The sequence below is a fragment of the Acomys minous genome, assembly GCF_964271855.1.
Source record: "Acomys minous genome assembly, chromosome: 14".
NCBI classification, from domain to species: domain Eukaryota; kingdom Metazoa; phylum Chordata; class Mammalia; order Rodentia; family Muridae; genus Acomys; species Acomys minous.
Window position 1 is genome coordinate 82,462,101 of NC_140496.1, and position 22,690 is coordinate 82,484,790.

Genomic DNA, 22,690 nt, shown 5'->3' on the forward strand with positions numbered 1-22,690 from the left:
GTCTTGTTTAAGTCTTATTTAGTGACTTTGGGGTAACAGGCATTTACTATAAACTGTGTCTCTAACACTTATGTCCCCATTGTTTGTGCAGAACTATATGGAAAGAAAGTCAGCAAATATTGTATTCATCGGTTGGAACCATACATTTCCAGATCAGCATGATCACCTTATTTTTAAATACTTAATTTCAGAGATTGGTAAAAAAAAAAAAATATCAAATATAATATAAAGTGGGAACTTAACCATAAATCCGTTAATTGGTTACAAGAAGATAGAAATTCTTAGTGCCCTGTGTTGTATTCTCAAGGGTCCTTGAATGCTTCCTGTTCTACTCTGGCAGTTGTCAGTGAACACTTTAGGGGTGTATCATATAACACAAGTGGCCAGGTAAAGTTTACATATAAGTTTTTTGAGAAAGGAAGTTGTCAGAAAAAAAATTGTATCTGCAAATGTCTGAGTCCTTGGTGCATCTTATGCTTGGTGTGAAATTTCAGACAAAACACAAGTGGCAGGAGGATGCCAGTTCATGCGTATGTTCATGTCCAAAGCGAACTCCAAGAGTCATGTCTCTCTCTCTCTCTCACAGCCTCAAAACTGGCTCAGCAGACAGCGACAGCGACTCCCACTCGGGTTGCATCTGCTTGGAAAGCATCAAAGCACAAGAGACAGGATGCAACACGATGCCAGCAACACACAGAGGTGCCAGGGGTGGGTGCGCCGAGGCCAGGACATGACTGACACTGTCACAGCAAGCAGGCAGTCGTGTCCACACAGCGTTGTTGTAATCGACTCGCAGAGTTTTGGATCCGGTAGCCACGTCCCAATAGCTTTGAGAACACACAGTTCACAGGCACCACACTGCTAGAGAAAGTAATGTTCCTCTATATGAATGGCTGCTAGATTCAGCAAATAAAAAGGTCAGGGGCCCATTTTCATTTTAATTCCAGACAATCAAGTAATTATTTTATCATGTCTCAGCAGTTTGCATCTACTTACACTCAAAGGAATCCAGCGTTATCTGGAATTAAAATGGAGTCTTAACCAGCAACCTACCCTAACTCCTATCTGAAGGGTATAGCTTTCAAAATAAAGTGAACATACAAAAAAACAAAAACAAAAACAAAAACAAAAACAAAAAAACTACTGAGGATCCTGTTGTGAAAGGCTGGCTAGCAGGTGCTTCCAAGGTGCTTGTCTGGGGTTGGCAAAAGGGAAATAATATGAGGATAAACAGACCAAACCAATGAGGAAATTTGGGATGACTGCCATGTGAGAGCTGAACGTTAGTTAACAAGCCCATCCCCAGATCTAAGATTTTTTCCAAGCCTGAAACAGTCGGGATACTAGAAACCTATGTGCAAGCCTAAATCTCTCCATGCCTGAGGAGACTACCCACCCATTCAATAATCAGCAAACTATTTGGTGTTGGTCACCTAAGTGCTTAAGATGTTTGTTGGCTTTTTTTTTTTTAAAGAATTTACAAAAATCTCTACCTAAAGAAATTTAACCCAATGTGGTTGTGCGTGCCTTTAATCCCAGCACTCAGGAGATAGAGGCAGGCAGACCTCTGAGTTTGAAGCCAGCCTGGTCTACATTGTGAGCACCAGGACAACCAGAGCTATGTAAAGAGACCCTGTCGCAAAAAAAAAAAAACCAAAAAGCGGGAAAAAAAGAAAGAAATTTCAGGCAAGCTCCCTATTTAATACAATTACATATATCATTGTGGTAATATGATATTTTAACATAACATACCACCATTGCTTCTGTTATCCACAGATATAGGAATGCAAGTAAGAAAAGTGGAATGGATCAAGAAAATCATCCATTTCCCTTAGAAATAGACCCATTTCCCATATGCCTTTGAAGTAGGATCTTTGTATTTCTTCAGGGTCTATTGTTATATCTCCCTTTTCATTTCTGATTGTGTTGATTTGGATAGTGTCTCTCTGCCTTTTAGTTAGTTTGGCTACCAGATTGTCTATCTTGTTAATTTTCTCAAAGAACCACCTCCTGGTTCTGTTGATTCTTTGGATTGTTCTCTTTGTTTCTAATTTATTGACTTCAAACCTGAGTTTGATTATTTCCAGACATCAACTCCTCTTGGGTGTTTCTACTTCTTTTTTTTTCCCTAGGGCTTCCAGCTGTGTCATTAAGTTGCTTTTGTGGGATGTAACAATTGAGATGTAATATGAATAAATTAATAAAAAAAGAAAAGTGGCAAACATAGCAATAACAAAAACAAAACAAAACAAAATGGCAAAAGTAGTGAACCCACTGGAGTGCTTTACTTGAAAGTTACTGCCCTATGTGTAAGACTGTTCAGGATCAATTTCTAAAAAAAATGAACTGAAACAAAAATCTAAAAATTGTAGAAAATGACAAATCCATATACTATAGGAAAAAGAGAATTTGATATTGAGTAAAATAATTCCCAGTACTGATACTGATATGTAGCTGTATCTGTTGATCTTTTGATAAGAAATGAGAGCAAAAGATTAATAAAAAGCAAAAAGATGAATTATTTTCTCTCTGTATGTGTCTTTCTGTCTGTCCATCTCTCTCTCTCTCTCTCTCTCTCTCTCTCTCTCTCTCTCTCTCTCTCTCTCTCTCTCTCTCTGTGTGTGTGTGTGTGTGTGTGTGTGTGTGGTGTGTATATAGGCTAGGGATTCAGATGACTTCCTCAGTTGTTCCTCACCCTATTTTTTTGAGGCAGGGTCTCTCACAGAACCTGGAGCTTACCAGTTCATTTAAACTAGCTGGTCATGAGCTGTGGGGGTCCTCCTATCTGTCTCCCAAGGCCAGCACTGAGATTGCAGAACCACAGAGGACTTTTAATGTAGGTGTCAGGGATGGAACTCAGGTCATCATTCTTACAAAGCGACCACTATAATGACTGCCCTATGAGTTCATTAAGCATCCCCCCCCCAATAAAAGAAAGGTAAACTAAAGTCACATTAGGAAATGACTCCTGCACTTGGTGATTAAGAACTGTAATGTAATATTACATTGGAGCTAACATGATATAATAAAGGAAACATAAATACAGACCTGAAATTCTTTAATCACTTTATGCTCTCAGTTTTGAAAAATATAAAGTGTATCAAATAAATTGAGACCTCCAATAGACTCTGTCTAAGTACCACAGCCTTCAAAAACTACATAAAATACAGAGAAGGAGAACGTGTAGGAGAGAGAACTGGGCATTCTATTTCATAACTTAAATGGGGAGAGCTATCCCCAAATTAGCACATGCTGCAGGCAACAGCTACAAGTATGACCCTTTTAATAATGGCCACTAACATTCATGTAGGGAGAATCATTCTGTTGCATAAGCTTTAATTTTTTTTTTTTTTTTTTTTTATCTTATGTGGTCCTGGCAAGTGTCTATTCTGAATGAACATGTACCGTGGGTTCTCCTTCCCTGGGGAGAATTTGTACCAGACAATTTGCCATGAAACAATGAAAAGAGAGATTTTAAAGGGTGGTTCAGGACAGCGAGAGAAATACATGTATCAAGTGAAAATCCTAATTTAGACCAGAGAGAATTCTGGAACACCCAGTACTTATTGGCAGGAAAAAAAAGGTGCCCAGACACCAGCATTCATCTCAGAATATGGTTGACAACTATTTCAGGCATGAGGAGCCTCTACTGCTCATATGAATAAAATCGAAGTTAAAGCTCAGTAGGAAGTGGCGCATATATATATATATATATATGTGTGTGTGTGTGTGTGTATGTATGTATAATGGGGGTGCTTTTATATATATCAATTATCTTCACTGCTGACCTGTATCTGGCTAGGCTTTGCTAAGTTTGAGTATGGAGCATATTTCAATTAAAATTATCCGGAATACAATGCAATCAAGCGAATGAGCGTGAGCCCTAAAGGCTGGGCTGCAACCTGCCATTCACTTCCAGAGGTATGTGCATGTCTGAGGGATGCTGTCGAGGCTGGCTCAAACTCACAAGCCATCTGTCTCAGCTTCACAGGCCTTGGGATTTAAGATGTGTATAACTGCCTTAGGGAAATTAAAAAAAAAAATTTCGATTTACAAAATACATTAGATGAACCTCTAATCTGTCCGCACCCAGAATCCTAAGCTGTGTCAATGCCTAGCTTCCGTTTTGCTTTCTGACGTGTGGCCTTCCGTTTTGCTTTCTGACGTGTGGCCTCTGCATTCAGTAAAGTTCCAAACGAAACGTTTCCAGAGGCCCATCACTGAGCTCCGACGACACACACACACACACACACACACACACACACACACACACACACACACACGCTCTCACATACCTACTCCGCTCTTCTCACTCTTTCTCCCTGTGGTTATTCTGACCCAAGCCATACTCACAATGTTAGTGACATCTGGAGAGGCTCCGTTCTGCAGTAGGAGGAGGACAATGTTCAAGTGGCCCATGAAGGCAGCCACATGTATTGGTGTGAGGCCAGACTGCGAAACAAAGCAACAGCAGTTTTACTCCTCTGCACTGTGGGCTTTGGGGGCTTCTTCAGATAAATAAAAACGAGTGAAGAGGACAGAAGATGGGTGAGAGGAAGAGGAAGGGCATAAGTGAGGAAATGTTTGCTGAGAAGCTGAAACACTTTTCTACCTCTGTTATAGCTTGAATTGAAGCCCCATATTTCACCAGCAGTTCCATGACTTTGATGCGGTTTTTCTTGCAGGCAATGTGCAGTGGAGTAAAACCATTCTGTGCAAAAGACAATCGAGTTAGTTGAAAGCATGCAGAAACAATTCTCACGCAAACTCCATGCTGGCACATCGCAGGCGATAATGTTACGTCATCACATGGCCACCATCTCTTCAGTTCCTATATAGGTGGTGAACTTTGGGAAGGCAAGTGGCGGTGTGTTTGATATAAGTAATGAAATTTGTTTCTGTCATTCTGAGTGCATACAGAGGAAACAAAAGCGGAGAAAAGTATGTGAGCCTGCCTTCCAGAGAAGAAAAACTAGGAGAGCAATTTCATTTTAGATGGCCTAAGGTGTTTTAGGCTGTCTTGACTGGTTGGGTGATGGAGGAAAAGATGGAATGAGTAAAACTATTATTTTGATGATGAAGGGCCAGTTTCTCAGAGCATAAGAATTGTTCTTCTACTTTCAAAAAGCTAGCAGTAAGACAGCTTTATAAAAACTGTTTCGGCTTCTCTACTACTTTCTTAGGAAGAGTTCCAGATCAGGCCAACAGGCATCGTTATGCTGACAATATTTTTATGAGAAGTTAAATTTTATATTATATCGTGTACCCCAATCAGATGCATTTGATTTTCATAAAGAAACGATTAAGTTCCCAGATATATTTTATTTTACATGGAAATGATTACATTCCTGGATACTTTCAAGAAAGAGATGGTGAATTTCTGGGATGGCTACCAGAGGATACCTCTGAGAGCTAAAGTTAACTGGGGCTTCTGAAAGGCACTTGTAGCTTTTTAAACCAGGTTACTGTTCAGGAATTGGAGAAATCACATGAAAATTTACCTAGTCCCATACTAAGTTGTTATGCATTCATCTTCTTAGTTGAATAATAGTCCCTTACAGAGTGATACTTATCTTTCCAGTTAACACTTTTAAATGCCACAGTGGACTGAGCATCATTTGACATTTTTATATAGTCTCACTTGGCTGGTGATTTTGTATTCTTTACAGTGGAGTAATCAACATCAGTGGTTGAGTCATGTCTCCTGTTTATAAATTATGTCATAACTCAGAGATAAGTAGCAAAATGTACATGTGGCATTAAAAATCCATGCAATTAATCACCTGTGATACTCCATAATCATTGCTATTCAATAAAAAGTACTTTCAACTTATGAGAAAGTTAATGTCTTCACATATTTTGACATGACTCTGGGGGTATAATCACTTTCTAAGTAATTAGCAATAAGCGGATTCCACTGAAATTTTTCAAATAAATCAATATGTTCAATATTTGATAATTTAATTGTTTTATTACTTTACCCCAGGATCAAATGTTTGATTGGCTTCTGAGATTGGGTGATCTCACTAATCCCAGCCTGGCCTCAAAATTGCTATATTGCTAAGGATGGTCTTGAACTTCTGCTCGCCTGCCTCCACCTCCTGAATGCTAAGACTATAGGCATGGGCCGGCACGCCTGGTTTATGTGGTACTGGAGATCAAACCTAAGGTTTTGAACATGCTAGAAGAATGTTCTATCTACTCACCTACTACCCTAGCCCAATACTTATTTTAACATTAGACTCTAAAAACTGTTTGAAGTAAATTTTAATTGACATAAACCATGTAAGCATATAAGAAAACAAAACAGTGCGCCCTTAGATTGAGAATTAGAAAACAAACGGCATAAATTAGTACCTGCCTATTGTACTACTTGGTTAGGCTGGACGTGAAGCAAGAAAGATTATTCCTTATTAGACTGTGGGAGACATAAAGCTGCTCTGGGGATGGCCTCCTACAATCGAGCATGTCATGGAATGCTTCCTTTAAAACGCTTTGCAAAGCCATAATACAACAAGCACCACCCAGAACACGGCTGGGTAGTCAGTCCATGAAGATCATGTCCAAGTGACCTCTCCTCCAGCTTATATCATAGGCTTTCCATAGAGCCAAATATATTTATCATTTTATAATTATTTCCTTAAAATATTAATAAAGATAAAAAATTTCATATCTGTATCCTAACTCTATAAGTATTTAGAGGTACCTAGAACTAATTTTGGTTCCTCTGCCCCCAAACAGGGTTGTTTTCTGTCTAGTATTAGCTGTCCTAGATTTCAGATTTCAGTCTATAGACCAGGTTAGCCTTGAACTCAGAGATCTGCCTGCCTCTGCCTTCCAAGTTCTGGAATTAAAGGCATACACCACCACACCTGGTTACTTTTTTTTTCCCCTAACATCTAACTTCTATTGTAAAACTCTCATCATCCCAGAGTTTCATACTGTTTGCAATTCATGGGCTTCAGACAAATAATCGAGTGTTCTACATCAACCTGTGCTCACTATCACTTAGGAAACTATGAAACATGATGTAAGCTGTCAGTTTTCAGGAAGCTTGGCAGATGTTAAGTGTGGATGTACAACCATGCATTGGTGTTGGTGCCATTGGATAATCAGTGTGATTTTTGCTTTCTCTGGCTATAGATGGCAAATGTGGGTTGGGCCAGGTTTACCAGGGCTCTCGCGTTTGGGTTGGCTCTCTTGTCCAGAAGGAGTTTGGTTACACGGTAGTGACCACAATGTGCAGCAACGTGAAGGGCTGTCAGGTAGTCCAGGGTGACATCATCAACAGGCGCCTTGTGCTGTAGCAGGTGCTTCACACATTCCACGTGGTCCCCCTGTGCAGCCATGTGAAGCGGAGACAGCCCGTTCTGCACATTGGAACAAAGAAAAAAAAACAAGTCCATGTTTTGTTTTTATGACTCACACATTTGGGGAACCTGACAAAGTCAATCTTGTTCTGTAGCACAGCTGGAAGCAGAAGAAATAACTCTACCTTAATATCTGAATGTAGAACAGATTATGTTAGGGAAAAGGGGAAGGAAAGAGTGTATTTAATTTTATAATAATAATCTTTAACAAATGATATTACATGCTTTTTATAATAGTCAGCCTAATTTTTACAAATTATGAGAAAATTACTAGATATATATAGGAGTGATGGCTCATGCATAAATCATTTATATCTAACACTAAATACAGCAGACTACATTCAATTATCTCTCTTCCTGCATTTCTTTACATATAAACAGAGGGGTATGTTGGTAAATGAGGAAACAGTGTGTGCACAAGTCAAAGCAATAGGAAAAATTTCACCTTATCTTATGCTCAGGCTTTGGGAAATGTTCTGAGACTCTTTTTTTTTTTTTCAATAATAGTACAAGACTTACTTTAAAGTAGGAGAGAAAAGACATATAAATGCTAGAAAAGCATGAAGCCAGAGGAGACCTTATATCAATGGCCTCATAGCTCTCAAATCTGAGGATACGCTACATTTGTGATTGTCAATATAACGCCAAATGGTTTTTGCCTTAATTGTGAAGGTGACAATAGTAAAATGTAAGAGATCAGGATAAGCCTTTCTTCATGATCAGTCTAAGTAAAAACAACTCCCTATTTGGTGAAGTTGGTTCTCTCCTTCTTCCACCTTTACATGGATTTTGAGAGGCTTGTCTGACAAGTGCTGTTTAACCTGCTGAGCCATTTGCACCCCCCCCCTTTTATTAAGCTAGGTAAATAAACACCAAGAAAACATTCACACAATTAGGAAATATTAAAAAAGACTGTACTATTGTTTGTGCTTAACAAACACTCAGGAACCATCAAATATAGTTTGTCAATCAAATATCTATTTTGGTAATCATAGTATCTGTTCAAAGTAGTAGGAACCGTGTTTGTATAATAGCATAGAAAAGGACCACAGCCTAATATCATCAACAAGAAAGGTGACTTCAAGAATGAGAAACAGCTACAAATGAATATATGAAATCTTAATTGTGGTTGGTTGCGGGTGGAAGAGTTCAAGGGAACTGAAAATATTATTTGTTTCTGAAATGAACTGCATTAGGAACCATTGCTTTGATATTTAGAAATCCATTAAGCAGACTTTGAAAAGAAGAGCAGGTCGATAAGAAAGTACACACTGGAGGTGAAGGCGATGTCAAAGATAAAACAAACATGGCCATTGACAATGTTTGGACTGGAAGTTTTGAGGACTCATCTGAAATTTCCATCATTTGCTGATGCCATTTTATCCACTTGAAGGTTATATGTGAAACTGGCCACCACATCAATTTTTGTCTGACCCAAGTCTCCTCGTTATTTCCCACAATCCTTCTGAGCCTTCCATCATAGCCCACCTCTACTCCTTTGTGTCAGCATCACCCTCAGAAATACTTCTGACTAGGGACTACCACTGTGCCAAGAAACAGGCAAGTGATTTTCACTATCCTTCCTGTCCTCCATTTCAGGTCTCTCTAGAATTACTCTTGGTACTGCAGAAGCCTGTAAAAGATCCTCCTCCCACCCTACCTCCACTCCTTGGGGACTCAGCCTCTTGATGCTGACCCAGGTCCTCCTACCATTTTCCTGCTGCCCCTCTCAGCTTCTTCTTCCAGCCCATTTCCACTCCTTTGTGTTCACTCACCAACCTGCAGACCCACTCTTTACCGGGAATCCCACAGCACCACACTTGCTTCAGATCCAGAGTTTACAACAGCAACCAATGAACAGAGCACCCACCCAACAAAGACAAGATGAGATATCTACACCAAAAAATACTGCAAACATCATTATACCAGATACCTAGATTGAGATGCAAAAAAAATAAATAAATAAAAAAAATTAAAAAAAGACACAAAGAGCCAGAACAGTAGGCATCCTCCAGGGGCCAGAAACCCTACAGCAATATCCCCAGATAAATGCAATTTAGCAGAAGTACAAGACAAGGATTATTATGAATATATTCAGGTAACCTAAGAAGAATATGGATTAATGCCTTATTAAGACTATGAAGACCCAAACAGTTGAGTTAAAACATTTCAAGACATAAAAGTAGAACTAGAATCACTAAAGAAAACCCAAACTAAAATAAAACTGGAAATGAAAGACTTGGGATAGCAAACAAAAACCTCAGTGGTAAATCTCGCCAGAGATTTCAAACCGTGGAAGAGAGAATTTCAGATCTTGAGGACAAGGTAGAAGAAATGAATAGCTCAGCTCAAGAAGATTTTAAAATTAAAAAAAAAGAAAAGAAAAAAAAATCCAAGAAATCTGAGACACCATGGAAAGACCAAACCTATAAATAATATGCTTAGAAGAATAAGAAGAAACCCAGATCAAAGACATGGAAAATGGTTTTTAATAACATCATAGAAAAAATTCCTGCAGTCTAAAGAAAGATATGCCTATCAAGGTACAAGAAACACATAAAGCAGCAAGCAGACAGGACAAGAAAAGAAAGTCCCCATGACACATAGTAATAACCAGGGCACTAAGTGTTCAGCACAAAGAAAGGATACTGAAAACTTTGTGGGAGAAAGACCAAGTCACACAAAGGCAGACTCACTAGAATAACACCTGAGTTAGCCATAGAAGAGTGTGAAAGCCAGAAGGGCATGGAGGTATTTTATACAATCTCTGAGAGACAACAAATGCCATCCCAAACTACTGCCTGATGAGTTGGCAAAAGAGTATATAAGACAGAAGAAAAACCAGTGTAAGCCCTGTGTCGGGAGCACACAGGGAAGACCTCAATAGGCAGTAAGGTGAGCGAATGAGGAGGGGGTTCAGAGGCAGAAGAGACATTATGAGAGAGCTCAGGCACAGTCTGAGGGGCTGGGGCAACAGGATTGCCTTGGATTGCCTATCTGTAATGTGTACAGATAGGTTGTAGATAGAACAGAAGCCAGTTGGGGCCTCTTGCAATGATCCAAGTGGGATCCTTGGTGGCAATGAGGCTGTTCAACAGCTTTTGGCTTAATGAGACATGTAGAAGGAAGAGGTGACAAAGTGTAGAGCGAGAAAAAGACGAGTCCAGCATGATGTGAGGCATTCCATTTGAGAACTTGAAAAAGTGAGGTACCCATGAATGAAGGTACAAGATTCAAAGAGGATATGTTTACGAGTGGACAAAATATCATTTAACCTAATTGGAGCTGTCCAGTAAATATTCCAGGAGGCACGGGGAGCTGCTATGAACATATAGGATTGTAGAAATATCCACATGTGTGTCAGCAGTGCATAGGCACTGCATAAAGATGGACTGCAGGAGACCTCAGAGCAAGGGAGTGAGGAGAGACAGAGCAGAGACAGAGCATGGCCTCCAGAATTGCTAGCAGCCAGAGGACTGTGAGGTAAAGAGGAAACAGTCAGAGAGACAAGGCAGCAGATGCTAGAGAAGCAGAAGGAATCCACGAAAGCATCGTGTCCTAGAAGGCGGATAAGGAAAGCATCTAGAAAAGGGAGCCATAGGAAGCTGTCGCCGATGATAAAATAGGAAAGAACACAGGCTCCACAGGCTGTGGTCCATGGAAGCAGACAGCTGTGAAAGTGCGAGTCTGTGGACACTGTCTCCTTGCCTCAGTTTTTCTCAGTGTTGTATGAAGGGGGGAAAGAAAAAGATGCTAAGCAATTTAAAGAGAAACTGTGGCTTAGGTTAGCAGGGAACAAGATGAATCACTATAGAAATTGCAGTGTGATTTGTCAGGCAACACATAGGGCTAACCTAAGGTTAGTGATCACGAGTCTGAAGGCAATGCTGTCACAACTGCCACACTCAAGAGACAGGAATGAGACACGGGCTTAGTCAGCAGAGGCCATGGGGAGAGTGTTTGGAAGTGGAACTTCAAGGAAGAGATAGATGCGGAATAAGAGTTATGACAGACGTAAGGGTCCAGGGTGAGGTTAGACAGTGACACTGACTGGGGTTGGGCATTTAGAGTGAGTGAGCTGAGAGACAGAAAGGGTGGCTGAAGAATGTGGGGTTAGGCATGGGAATTACAGAGGCCTTACAGTCAGTAGTCAGAGAATTCTGCAAAGATTCATGTTTGCTGAAAGCTAGAGCTTTCAAAGAATGAGGTAAAGTCGCTTCAAGGAGGAAGACTGGATGAATCAAACTGAGAGCTGCAATGGAGGAAACAGAGGACGCTATGCTGCCACATACATGCAGTGCCATAGTCCCATTTCAACCTGACTGTTTCATTTGCCACAAGTCCCTTACCCTCACAGAGCTCTGCCTTTCATAACCTGTTCCTGTCTCTCCTGCCCTGAAGATTCTAAGCATCTTAAACATGCTCTTTGATTAGCATTCACCTTGCTAGTCCCAGGGCAGTGCCTGGCACATTGTGTGTTCTCCATCCACATTGGCTAGATGCAGGAATGCATGGGTATAACCATGCGGTCAACAATACTCTGTGCTGAACCCTTAGATCTGAATGCCTCCTGGTTAGATAGGAAACTATCCTTTAAAAAAAAAACACACTTAGGTAATCCATACACTTGCTGGTTGTGTGCCAATTATAGGTAAACTATAAACAACCTTATATGAAAATTCCTTGGACGATCATGCATTCCTCAGTTTTATATGTATTTAAAAATTTTTGTGTATAACCTGATTGGACTGAAATCTCAAGAAGTCTATTTCTTCAATAAGCTTTTGATAAGTATCTCTGCACAACCCAGTTTAAGTTGTTGCATATTTTAAAATATATTTTGAAGTATTCCCAGTACAGAATGATAATGAAAACAGTGCAGATAACTTATTTCACCTTATGTATTTCTTGAATGAAGTCATGTTTTGCTGTTGTTTGTTTAAGTGGCTGTTAGAACACATCTTTTACAGAATGGCTGCATTCTCTATATATGTTAAGCAAAGCTCTGCGTTGCTTCACATGATATCAATGAAAATGTTAATTAAAATATAAATTGAGCTGTATGTGGTGGCACATTCCTATAATCCTAGCACTTGGGAGGTAGAGGCAGGCTGAGTTTTAAGGCAGTCTGGCCTACAGAGTAAGTTCCAGGACTACACAGAGAAATCCTGTCTCAAAACACCAATATCTATTATCTATCTATCTATCTATCTATCTATCTATCTATCTATCTATCTATTTATCTATCTATCTATCTATCTTACATATAACCAGAAAACAATATATACAATATATTATACACAATAAACTTATATATACACATATCTGTATCTATATATGGAATTATCTGTCAATGTAATAGCATTAACACTAGAAGATAAAGCTTTGAGCTTCTTTAATATGTTTCTTTTGGGTAATGCTAATTAGAATACTTACTTAATAGTAGAGTTGGTTAGCTACATTGGTTATCTGCATTATTTCCATTATCATTGTGTACTATGAATGATGCGTGCACATATCATATATATGTGTGTGTGTGTGTGTGTGTGCTTGTGCATGTGTGTATGTATGTGTACATAGTGAAGATGATTTATGTGCAGCCACTGTCTTGGTTTCTTCATATTGCTCCATTGCTAGAAACAGTGGATTTCAGCATTATTAAGGGAGTTGGAAAAGAGAGGAATTAGGAGAAAATGTAAGACATCTACATAGTCAGATTTTTTGTCATATTTAAGGATCTAAAAATTACTGCATATACCAATAACTTTTGGTGGTTATTGTCAATATATGTTGGATGGTATTTTCTGATAGATATTTTAAAACATGCAAAATAAAATAAAGTTTATAAATTATCAATAAAATATCAATAATAAAAACCTCCAAACAAGCCAGGCATGGTGGTACACACCTGTAATCCCAGCACTAGGAGAGGCAGCAGCAGGCGGATCTCTGTGAGTTTGCAGCTAGCCTGGTCTACAAAGTGAGCCCAGGATAGCATAGCTACACAGAAAAACTCTGTCTTGGGAGGGGGAAGCAAAGGAAGGAAGGAAGGAAAGAAGGAAGGAAGGAAAGAAGGAAGGAAGGAAGGAGAAAAAAATCTCCAAACAATTTATTTGCTGCGTGAGTTTTATTCACATGGAAATAGGTTTTCTTTATTAACCATATTACTAAAATGAGACCAAAACAAAAATCTCACTGTGTTCTGCAAAATAAACAGAATCTCGTTTACTGGTTCTTTACAGGTAGCTAATCTAAAGGAATGCTGCTCTAGTCATATTTATTACTCCCTAATGGATTGGGTTGGTTAGCTCACCAACTTTATTAAGTAGCTTTTCTTTTAGTATTACTCAAAAGAAACAGATGAAAGCTCAAAGCTTCATCTTCTACTATTAATGGTATTACCTTTACAGATAATTCCACATGTATTATATAGTTATCTTAGAAAATGATAAAAAACATCTTAGCTCATGCAATGTAAGAATCTCATATATGTCAATATATTTAATATTCTTATTTTATATGATATGGTTAACCAAGTTTTGGAGGAATAAAGAGGTATTCATTTGGCGCATCTTGATGCTTGTATTTGCTCATTTTAATAGTTTTGTCAGTTTCTTATGTATTTCTTATTCCTAGCTCATTGAATGAGTAAAAAGAATTGACTGGTGTTTTTTTTAGTTAAGAGGAGAGACTAGCCAAAGTGCCTTGATGTGTTCTCGGATGCCATCTTACTCATAATGACTCACCTTGGTCCTGGCCAGCAAGGGAGCACCTCGTTCCAGCAGCAGCTCCACAACTTGGTCATGCCCACTTCGTGCAGCACAGTGAAGTGGTGTCAACCCGTCCTGACAAGAGAATCAAAAAAATTAAGCCTGTGTTCATACTCATTTAAAAACAAACAAACAAAACCAAGATTGTGTCTATTGCTATTGACAAGGGAGAGAGAAGGAAGAAGAAGAAGAAGAAGAAGAAGAAGAAGAAGAAGAAGAAGAAGAAGAAGAAGAAGAAGAAGAAGAAGAAGAAGAGTAGAAAACAAAAGACAGAAAAAACCATGACTCAGAATTAGAAAGGGAAAGCAGAGACTCCCCCACCTTCATCCCCACCACCTCTGTTCCAATGCAGGAAGGTTGCATTGGATCAGGCTGACCTCTGCTCAAGGCTTTGCACATTCCAGAAGATGAAAAGGCACAGACAGCAGCATCAATGGGATGCTAACATCCTACTCACTTGGACCCACAGCTGGAGATTGTACTATTATACTATTTGATTTCAGTTTTCTTTGTGTCACTTTTTTTAAAAAAATTGTTCCTGCTCTAATTTGTCCATGAACATTCACTTTTGAACTGTACCTATTTTCTTAAATTTTCCTAAAGTGTTTTGTGGTGCCCTGATTTTTTCATAATCTTTTAACATTTTTAACATTTATCAAAAAATTATATAACTATTTCAGAGATGAAATTTATTATCAACAAATAGAATTAAAACTGTGTCAAGTAATATATGACAAAACTGGACTTTTTGGGGTAACTTCTGGTTCTTGAACACACTCTCAATGGCCTCTGTATTTTTTTTTTCATTTTCAGGGTAGCATGGGCAAAAGGAAGAGTTGAGAGGAAAATGAAAACTCTGAGATGAAACCACTTTAAAGACTACCAAAATATTAGTAAGAAAATGGGATGTAACATGCCTAAGTCAGCCTGGTGATGGGAGCCTTCAGGAAAACCATCAAGATTGTCCAAGGAAAGAAACATAGACAATGGGTACCAGCCAGATAAATGGAAAAATAGAATGATGAGAAGGTTTCAGCTTTATCCAGAACTCTGATGGCCTGTCTTTCATGTCTCTGTTTCCTAAAGCATCTTGCCAAGCTGTATCTTTCTTATAAGAACAACGGTTCCTGGGGATGGTAACATTCTGCATTCCCATGCTAGAACTTCTTCAGTTTCCTCTTCAGACTCACCATGCCTGGTTACGTCTCTGCATGACCAACAGTTCCCCCTGGCAGCTGGCTGGGTTTGACCAAGGGAGAAAGACAAAGGGACATAGAGGAGAGGTGTCTACAGAATCTCCCAGTCCTGACTGAGGGCTTTTGTTGAGTATTCCTATGAATGTCATCTCTAGTTAATAATCCTTAAAATTATAAGAGCTTCATTTATTCTCACCTGTTGGGTCTCTGACAACAATATTCATGGTCCTCAGAACACTGCACTGGTCAATGAGCCTGCCTAATATGCTGCCTATTACACCATAATAACTCTTTCTGACTTTGTGTGTGAGCATATGTGTGTGTTTAGTCTCCATACAGACATGGATGCATGGTCACGCATACACAAAGTTGGGCCTCAAGGGTCATTCCTCAGGAGCCACCCAGTTTTTAAGACTAGGTCTCTAACTTGGCCTATAGCTCATGAATGAGGGTAAGATGGCAGGGCAGAATTCCTGGGGATCCCACCTGTGCCTACCTCCCTAGAACTGGGATTATAAATGACCCCCACCACCATAGATGACTTTGTCATATTGGTTCTGGCAATCAAAGTCAGGTCCTCATGTTTGTAGCAAGCAATTTACAAAGGAGCTGTCTCTCCAGCCCTATAAATAGGCCCTTTAAAATGTCTAACTCCCTTATTAAATTTGAGTGCCCAATCTATTTTTGGCTAAGATTTTAAACACTAATAACGCTTTGCTTTGTTGAATCTACTTAGCCAGTGAGAAGATACTGAATAGCTAAAATCAGTCTTGCCAATTGGGGTATCGGAATTAGCACGAAGACCCTCCATTTTAGAGAAAGCATTTAACCCCAGCTGTTGGGAATGCCACATTATTTGCAAGACTTCCCATCAGGACCGTGAAAAGGAGATGGTGCTGTAGGAGAAAAAATGAAAACGGCAGACTTTTCTGTCTTGATACCAGCACCTCACAGTGGTGACATAAGTTGTATAGTAAATGACAGGCTTGTTGAGGGTTCATCAATATTTACTATGAGGAATGTCCTGCAGGAAGCAGAGAACTTTGTGTCCTGGACTCCAGAGACACAAAGTCCTAGTGGCCCGTGTCTACGGGGTGAGGTTCCATGCAATGCATGAGGAGGGGTGCTCTTATTCTTACAGTTTTAGGAGACAGACATGGAGATGGATGCTGGCTTAGAGTGTTCAAGTGAAGCAGGATGGATCATTTTAATGAATTGCCTGAAATAGTCTCTGTGTAATCATGGTAAAGCCCAAAAAGCACCCTTCAGTTAACAATAGGAACTCCTTAGAAAGCTTTTAACATCCCTGCAAGGGCATTGACAAACTCGAGAGGACTAAGGTCTCAGTCTCATGGCTAATGATGCAGTGTACCTGCCCTAAGGAGGGACCAGTGTTCACTGATGCCAAATTCACTGTTCAAGGAACTCAGTCTGGCTGGAATTGAAATCCTTACTACATCGCACGCTGTCAAGTCATTGCCAATTCTTGTACATGCTTTATATTTCAGGGCCTTTAAGCTATAAGCCTATGTCTGAACTTCTCTTCCTCCTGTGCACTTTCTTCCTCACTAAAATCAGACACACAGGCGTACAGATGTGCTGGCTTCTCTGGAAAGCTACTCAGTTAACATTAGCGGAACATTACCGTCTAGCTGATAGTTCAGAATTGCCTTGTGTAATCCTTTCTTGTCTTATCTTTTCCATTCCTCGATCTCTGACTGTGCTATTTTTCAAGTAATGGATGTTGAACTCAGATCATGATTATAAAAATGCTGTGTGTCCTAGCTCACGTTGCATAGTTGTGCTAAGATCTTGTTTCACCCTCTTAGCAATGTCCTTGCTCAAATGAAGACCTTCATATTGCTCGAGAAAATAATGTATGTTTTGTAAGTTATTGAGAAGGGAAAATAAGGTGATATTTCTAATATATTTAGCAAAGTACACAGAGAGTCATACACATATGACAGTTGGTAGCTATTACCACTCCTCTAATTATTTCTTCTAATAAGCAGAAAGGGAGCTTCCTTTTTTCTGATGTTTTGTTCAATATCTTTTAGTGTCTTGTCTACTTTTATTGCTGGCATTAAAATGTGTGTTTTAATATTTTAAATATAATCCCCCTATGGGGTAGCTCTATACTTAAATAATAAATAAGCTTTAACACAGAAAAGAATAATAGCCTTAATAAAACCCAAATTAATAGTCTTCATTTTAAGTAGCTATAAAATTTATAGTTTAACAGTAAAGTATGAAGTTTTAGACATTAACGAGGGACTCTGGTTAAAATGTCCCAGACTCTCATACTATAGTCTGTTGATGATGAGGCTTCTAAGTTGCCAAATGCCCCAATGGTTGTCAAAACAGTAGTGACAGCAGGGAGGAACCAGAAAGAGGTTCATTTATTATTCAAACAAAACCTCTATAAATTTTCCTTTTCTCCAGATAATGGAAATCTCAAACACGTGAAAAAGAATGAATAGGTGAGAGAGAATTCTGGATGGAATACACTATATTCTGATTATCTGTGGACCATTTGATTACTAGAAGTAACTGAAAATTATGATAATTAAGATTGCTTAATTATGTGTATAGAAATCCTTTTATGATGATAATTTTAAAAATTTAAGCATTTTCTATTTCAAATATACTTTAAGAGACCAGGAAGCAAACTCAATTCTATTATCTTAGTAATCTAGTACCATAACTCCAGAGTAGACCTCGCAACCCCAGGTTACACCTCTTGAGTCCAGGCTTGACTCATTTGGTAAGAGGAGCATGACCTTTTTAGCTGTGGGCAGCGTGTAAGACTCTAACCATGCTGTAGAGCACTGTTATTTCATCGTGAGAAATGTTAAGCTCCTGGTGGAAAGCTTACAACCATGCCACACGTGCTGAATGAAGCTAAGACACAGGAAACACAATGAGATCACTTTTCATGCCCCATGCCAATTCTGTTTACAGCGATACCATGTTGGTAGCTCTTGGTGGATAATGGAGAGAATATTTATACCATGGAAGTCAGCAAAGGGATAGCCTACAAAATAAGGCATTTCATTTTACCTTGTTTTTTTTTTAAAGCATATTAAATATGCACAAGCATACAGTATCCCTTGGGAACAATGGTCAGCTCGTGTGTGTGTGTGTGTGTGTGTGTCTGTCTGTCTGTCTGTCTGTCTGTCTGTTTATATGTCTACATGTCTGTGATGTTTGTGTCTCTGTATGTGTCCATCTGTATGTCTGTCTTTGTGTGCATGTATGTCTGTCTGTCTGTCTGTCTCTGTGTGTATGTGCATGTGTATGTGTGTCTGTCTGTCTGTCTGTCTGTCTATATGTCTACATGTCTGTGATGTTTGTGTCTCTGTATGTGTCCATCTGTATGTCTGTCTCTGTGTGCATGTGTGTATGTCTGTCTGTCTGTCTCTGCGTGTATGTGCATGTGTATGTGTGTCTGTCTGTCTGTCTGTCTTTTTCCCACACTTGCATTCCCTTCCTCCCTCTTCACAATACTGGACACCAAATGTGGCCTCATATATACTAGGCAAGCACCTCTTAGTGAGCAATGCCACCAGCCCGTGACTTACTCTGGAAATATAGAGACCTATCTGGCTTATTTAGCCAAAGGTCTCTTGAACTCTGGACAAGGAAGAACTTGGAAACTGCTGAGAGAATGAAAGAACAGAATTCCACACTCTAATCAGAACTAGAAAATCTACTCTTTATACCTTAATTCTTGAATAAAATTCAATTTATTTGCTCTATCTAAAGGCTACAGAGTTCAAAATGTGGCTACAAATTCCATTCCCAGTGCTTCCACTTGGTAACTTTGCATAAAACAATTAGTTAAAGGCAGGACAAGCAAGAGAGTTCATATCTCTGAACCTCTGAGTACGCTTTGATTTTTGGAAATACAGTGCTATTGGTGTTAGACTTTTTAATTGTACCTGCAGTGCGTGTGAACCATGATAACAAGAACATCATTGGAAAACTAAAAAAGTGCTATAATGGCAAATAAAAACAAAACCAACTGTCTATTAATGAGTGTCTGCTCCAGAACAGCATTAACAAAAGCAGTGAACTTCTTTAAGGCACTGGCCAAGATTAAAAAAAAAAATAATGCACTAAGCTTTAAAAACGGGGGACCTAAGGTAAGAAAAATGACAGCAATACAGGAAACGGGGACAGGTGAAGCCCGAGCATCCTCAAACTGTCAGATTGTCCCCTTGTTGCCATCCACAGCGTATTACAGTTCCAAGGCAAAGGTTGAAGGCAGGCAAAATTTCCATTCAAGGACAGGCCACCACATTCTGGACAGTAGACAAAACAACTCACAAACTCCCACATGGCATGACACTGAGACCCTAGAACAAATGTCCTAAAAGAAATGAAGGTCTTTTTCCTTTTGTTTGTTTGTTTGGTTGTTTGGTTGTTTGGTTTTTTTTTTAGCACTGTTTGTGAGGCAATGAGAAGAACAGAACTCGTTGTCTAGGACTGTTAAAGATTCTAGAAACTAAAACAGTTGCTAGCTTCAAGATGTATGCATGCGTGGATTGGACCATTATTGTTTGGACTGTGAGACTATGAAGTCTCAGGATGTAAAAGAACGTACAGAGAAAATAGACATTCTATCTACCTTCTTCAAGACTTCCTTCACCACACAATTTAGCAGTGATTTTTGTTGTTGTTTGTTTTGCTTTTTGGGTGTTTTTGGTTTTGCTTTGTCTTCTTGTCTCTTTAGTTTGCTTGCTTGGTTGAATGGTTTCTTTTGAAAGAAGTTTTTAAATACTTTTTAACACAGAATTTTTCAAGAATTTCCTAAATGCCTGTTGTATTTTCACTCATGCTTTCCTCCGCTTCAATTCCTCTTGTGGCCATGGCCTTCTCCTCAAACTCATAATATCTTTTTATTATTCTCTCTCTCTCTCTCTCTCTCTCTCTCTCTCTCTCTCTCTCACACACACACACACACACACACACACACACACACACACACACACACACGTTGCTGAGTCCCTTTGGAGTATCTCATATATGTACATATGCCAAGGGCTGACCCCTTGGCCTTGTCTCTGGAGAAGACCGATTGTCCTCTTTTCAACAGCAATTGATTGTATTTAGCAGTCATTCATAAGAGCCTTTGAAACTTCCCTATCCATGTGGGTACATCAACTGATGTTGTTACACAGATCTCGTTTAGGTGACCATATTTTTAGATTTAATGGGAGCAGTTTCCCTCTCATATATAGAAGATACTATCTCGGTAGTGAAATAGTATTTGGGCAACTGTTTCTTCCCTTTTATTTTTTGAGACTGGGTCCCTATACATAGCCCAGGATGGACTCAACTCAGTCTGCAGCCTAGGCTGACTTCAGAATTATAATCCTATTCTCTTCTGCCTGAGTATTAGGCTCACATGTGTCCATCACCATAGTGAGATTACAGGTGTACATCACTATTCAAGGCTCACTTTTGTGTTTCAAAAATACTTAAAATTTTTGTGAAGTCTTTTATTAGCCAATTTCTACTTCAGAAAGCTGATATTATGTGTGTGTAAGCAAAAAATGCTCATAATATCACTACTGTTATAAAAATATGAGTAAAGTGATTTTCTCTTCTTCTTCTTCTTCTTCTTCTTCTTTTCTCTCTCTCTCTCTCTCTCTCTCTCTCTCTCTCTCTCTCTCTCCAATTTCATGTAGCTCAGGCCCTCCAGCCTACACCTGCATGTTGATATTGTACTAACTGAACTAAAACCTCCATTTCAGGAAGGAAAATAACAAAGCTACAAGTCAGTCCTCATATAACCTTCTGAAGTTAGGGGGTGCTATTCACTAAATTGTGAGGTCAGAAAAATGCCAGCATTATCTGGCTTCATGAATGGGACAAATAGGATTTGAAACCAGGCAGCTTGCCTTCAGAATCTGTTTTTAACGCATCAGTTTATTAACTATGCGTGCATTAAGATGCTAGGATGTCACTCCACTTCAGAACTTTGAAATGAACGAAGGGCTCCACTTCTACCAAGATGAAGGTATATCTTGCCAAGTGTCAGCTGCGGCCCTGTGAGCAGGACAGAAAATCTCTTGTTCCAATTACTATAGCACAACTACTTAAGGAAATGACTAATAGATTCAATAGAAGAAAAAAAGAACCTGTCAATCTGCATGAAAGCACTTTATGCAAAAGCTACAGTCTCCCAGCTCGAATGTGCCAGTCAACTTGCCTTCTTGATGACTACCCAAAGAAGAGCTGTGTGAGTGCTGGCCTTGATAATTGTTCCCAGAAACTGAGCAAGAAAAACCATCACACTGAGGGGCTAGCAGTCTTCTTCTCTAGGCATTTATGAGCAGACATTAATTTCCTCTTATTAGTTGGAATCTTTAAATGTTGTGTGAGATTGAAATCAAACCCAAGAGCAATTACCTTGAAAACCCACTGCTTGTGTGACAAGTGTTCCAAAGTGTGGGAGGACAGGCTGCAGAGCGTAAGAATGGCTGGAAATTCAAGGTACAGAGACACTCACCCTAGTTTTGGCATCGATCTGGCCACCTCGATCCAGGAGGAGCTTCACCATGTTGGTGTTTCCCCGTTTGGAAGCCACGTGCAGGGGAGTGATCCCATTCTGTGCCATGGAAAGACCAAACCGAGCAGGTTGGATATGGTAGGGCATGAGTGCACAGCTTCCTATTAAAGACTATCAGGAGGGTGTGACCTGTGTGGTAATTTGACCCATTGTTAACCATGGCCCAATAGGTTTGATCATAAGGAACAAATAGGCCCATAAACTGTGAATGCTAGGTGTTTAAAAAAAAAATAGGAAATAGAACTAAAATACCTGTTAGTCAAGAACAACAGTAACATATTGGATGTAAAATTACAGTTAAGAGACAGGAGGAAGACACCTGTGTAGTAGCAGCAAAGACTCTAATTCTAATACAGAGCTCAGGAAAATGTCTCTCTATTATTGTCATGTACTTTGAGATATCAAAGGTGAATATACTTAAAATATGCATTGGTAATTAGTCTTTAAAACCCCTTCAAAACAATACATAGAGAGAAATAACTGTAAAAACAGTATAACATATGCTTTCAGAATAGTACAACAATAGTTTCAGAACAAAAGAATATTTTCTTTTAAAAACAGGATTTCACTATGTAACTCAGGCTAGCCCAGAACTTGTTGTGTAACCCAGGCTGGCCATAGGCAGGAACTTCTCCTGCCTGAGCCTCGAGAGTCCTAGGGTTACAGATCTACTTCACCACACATGGCCTGTACATAAGATGCTAAGGACTACAATAATACACACAAACTTGTATTTGTATTATGAGATACTGGGTGGCATCGTTATGGTAAGGATAT

The 22,690-nt window shown here is 39.3% G+C and overlaps 1 protein-coding gene across 47 annotated transcripts in view; it reads right to left on the reverse strand.

Moving 5' to 3' along the window:
• Positions 1-22,690, reverse strand: part of ANK2 (ankyrin 2) — a 574,434-nt gene that overhangs the window by 105,558 nt on the left and 446,186 nt on the right. For 43 of the 47 annotated variants that reach the window (XM_084755448.1, XM_084755450.1, XM_084755414.1 and 40 more), the window contains 5 exons: positions 21,854-21,952; positions 14,117-14,215; positions 7,173-7,370; positions 4,613-4,711; positions 4,354-4,452 (listed from right to left, as the gene is read on the reverse strand). In XM_084755448.1, the coding sequence (XP_084611574.1) occupies positions 4,354-4,452; positions 4,613-4,711; positions 7,173-7,370; positions 14,117-14,215; positions 21,854-21,952 (594 nt within the window). The remainder of the gene's footprint in view (positions 1-4,353; positions 4,453-4,612; positions 4,712-7,172; positions 7,371-14,116; positions 14,216-21,853; positions 21,953-22,690) is intronic. The other 4 variants (XM_084755444.1, XM_084755446.1, XM_084755447.1 and 1 more) reach the window with 1 other exon arrangement.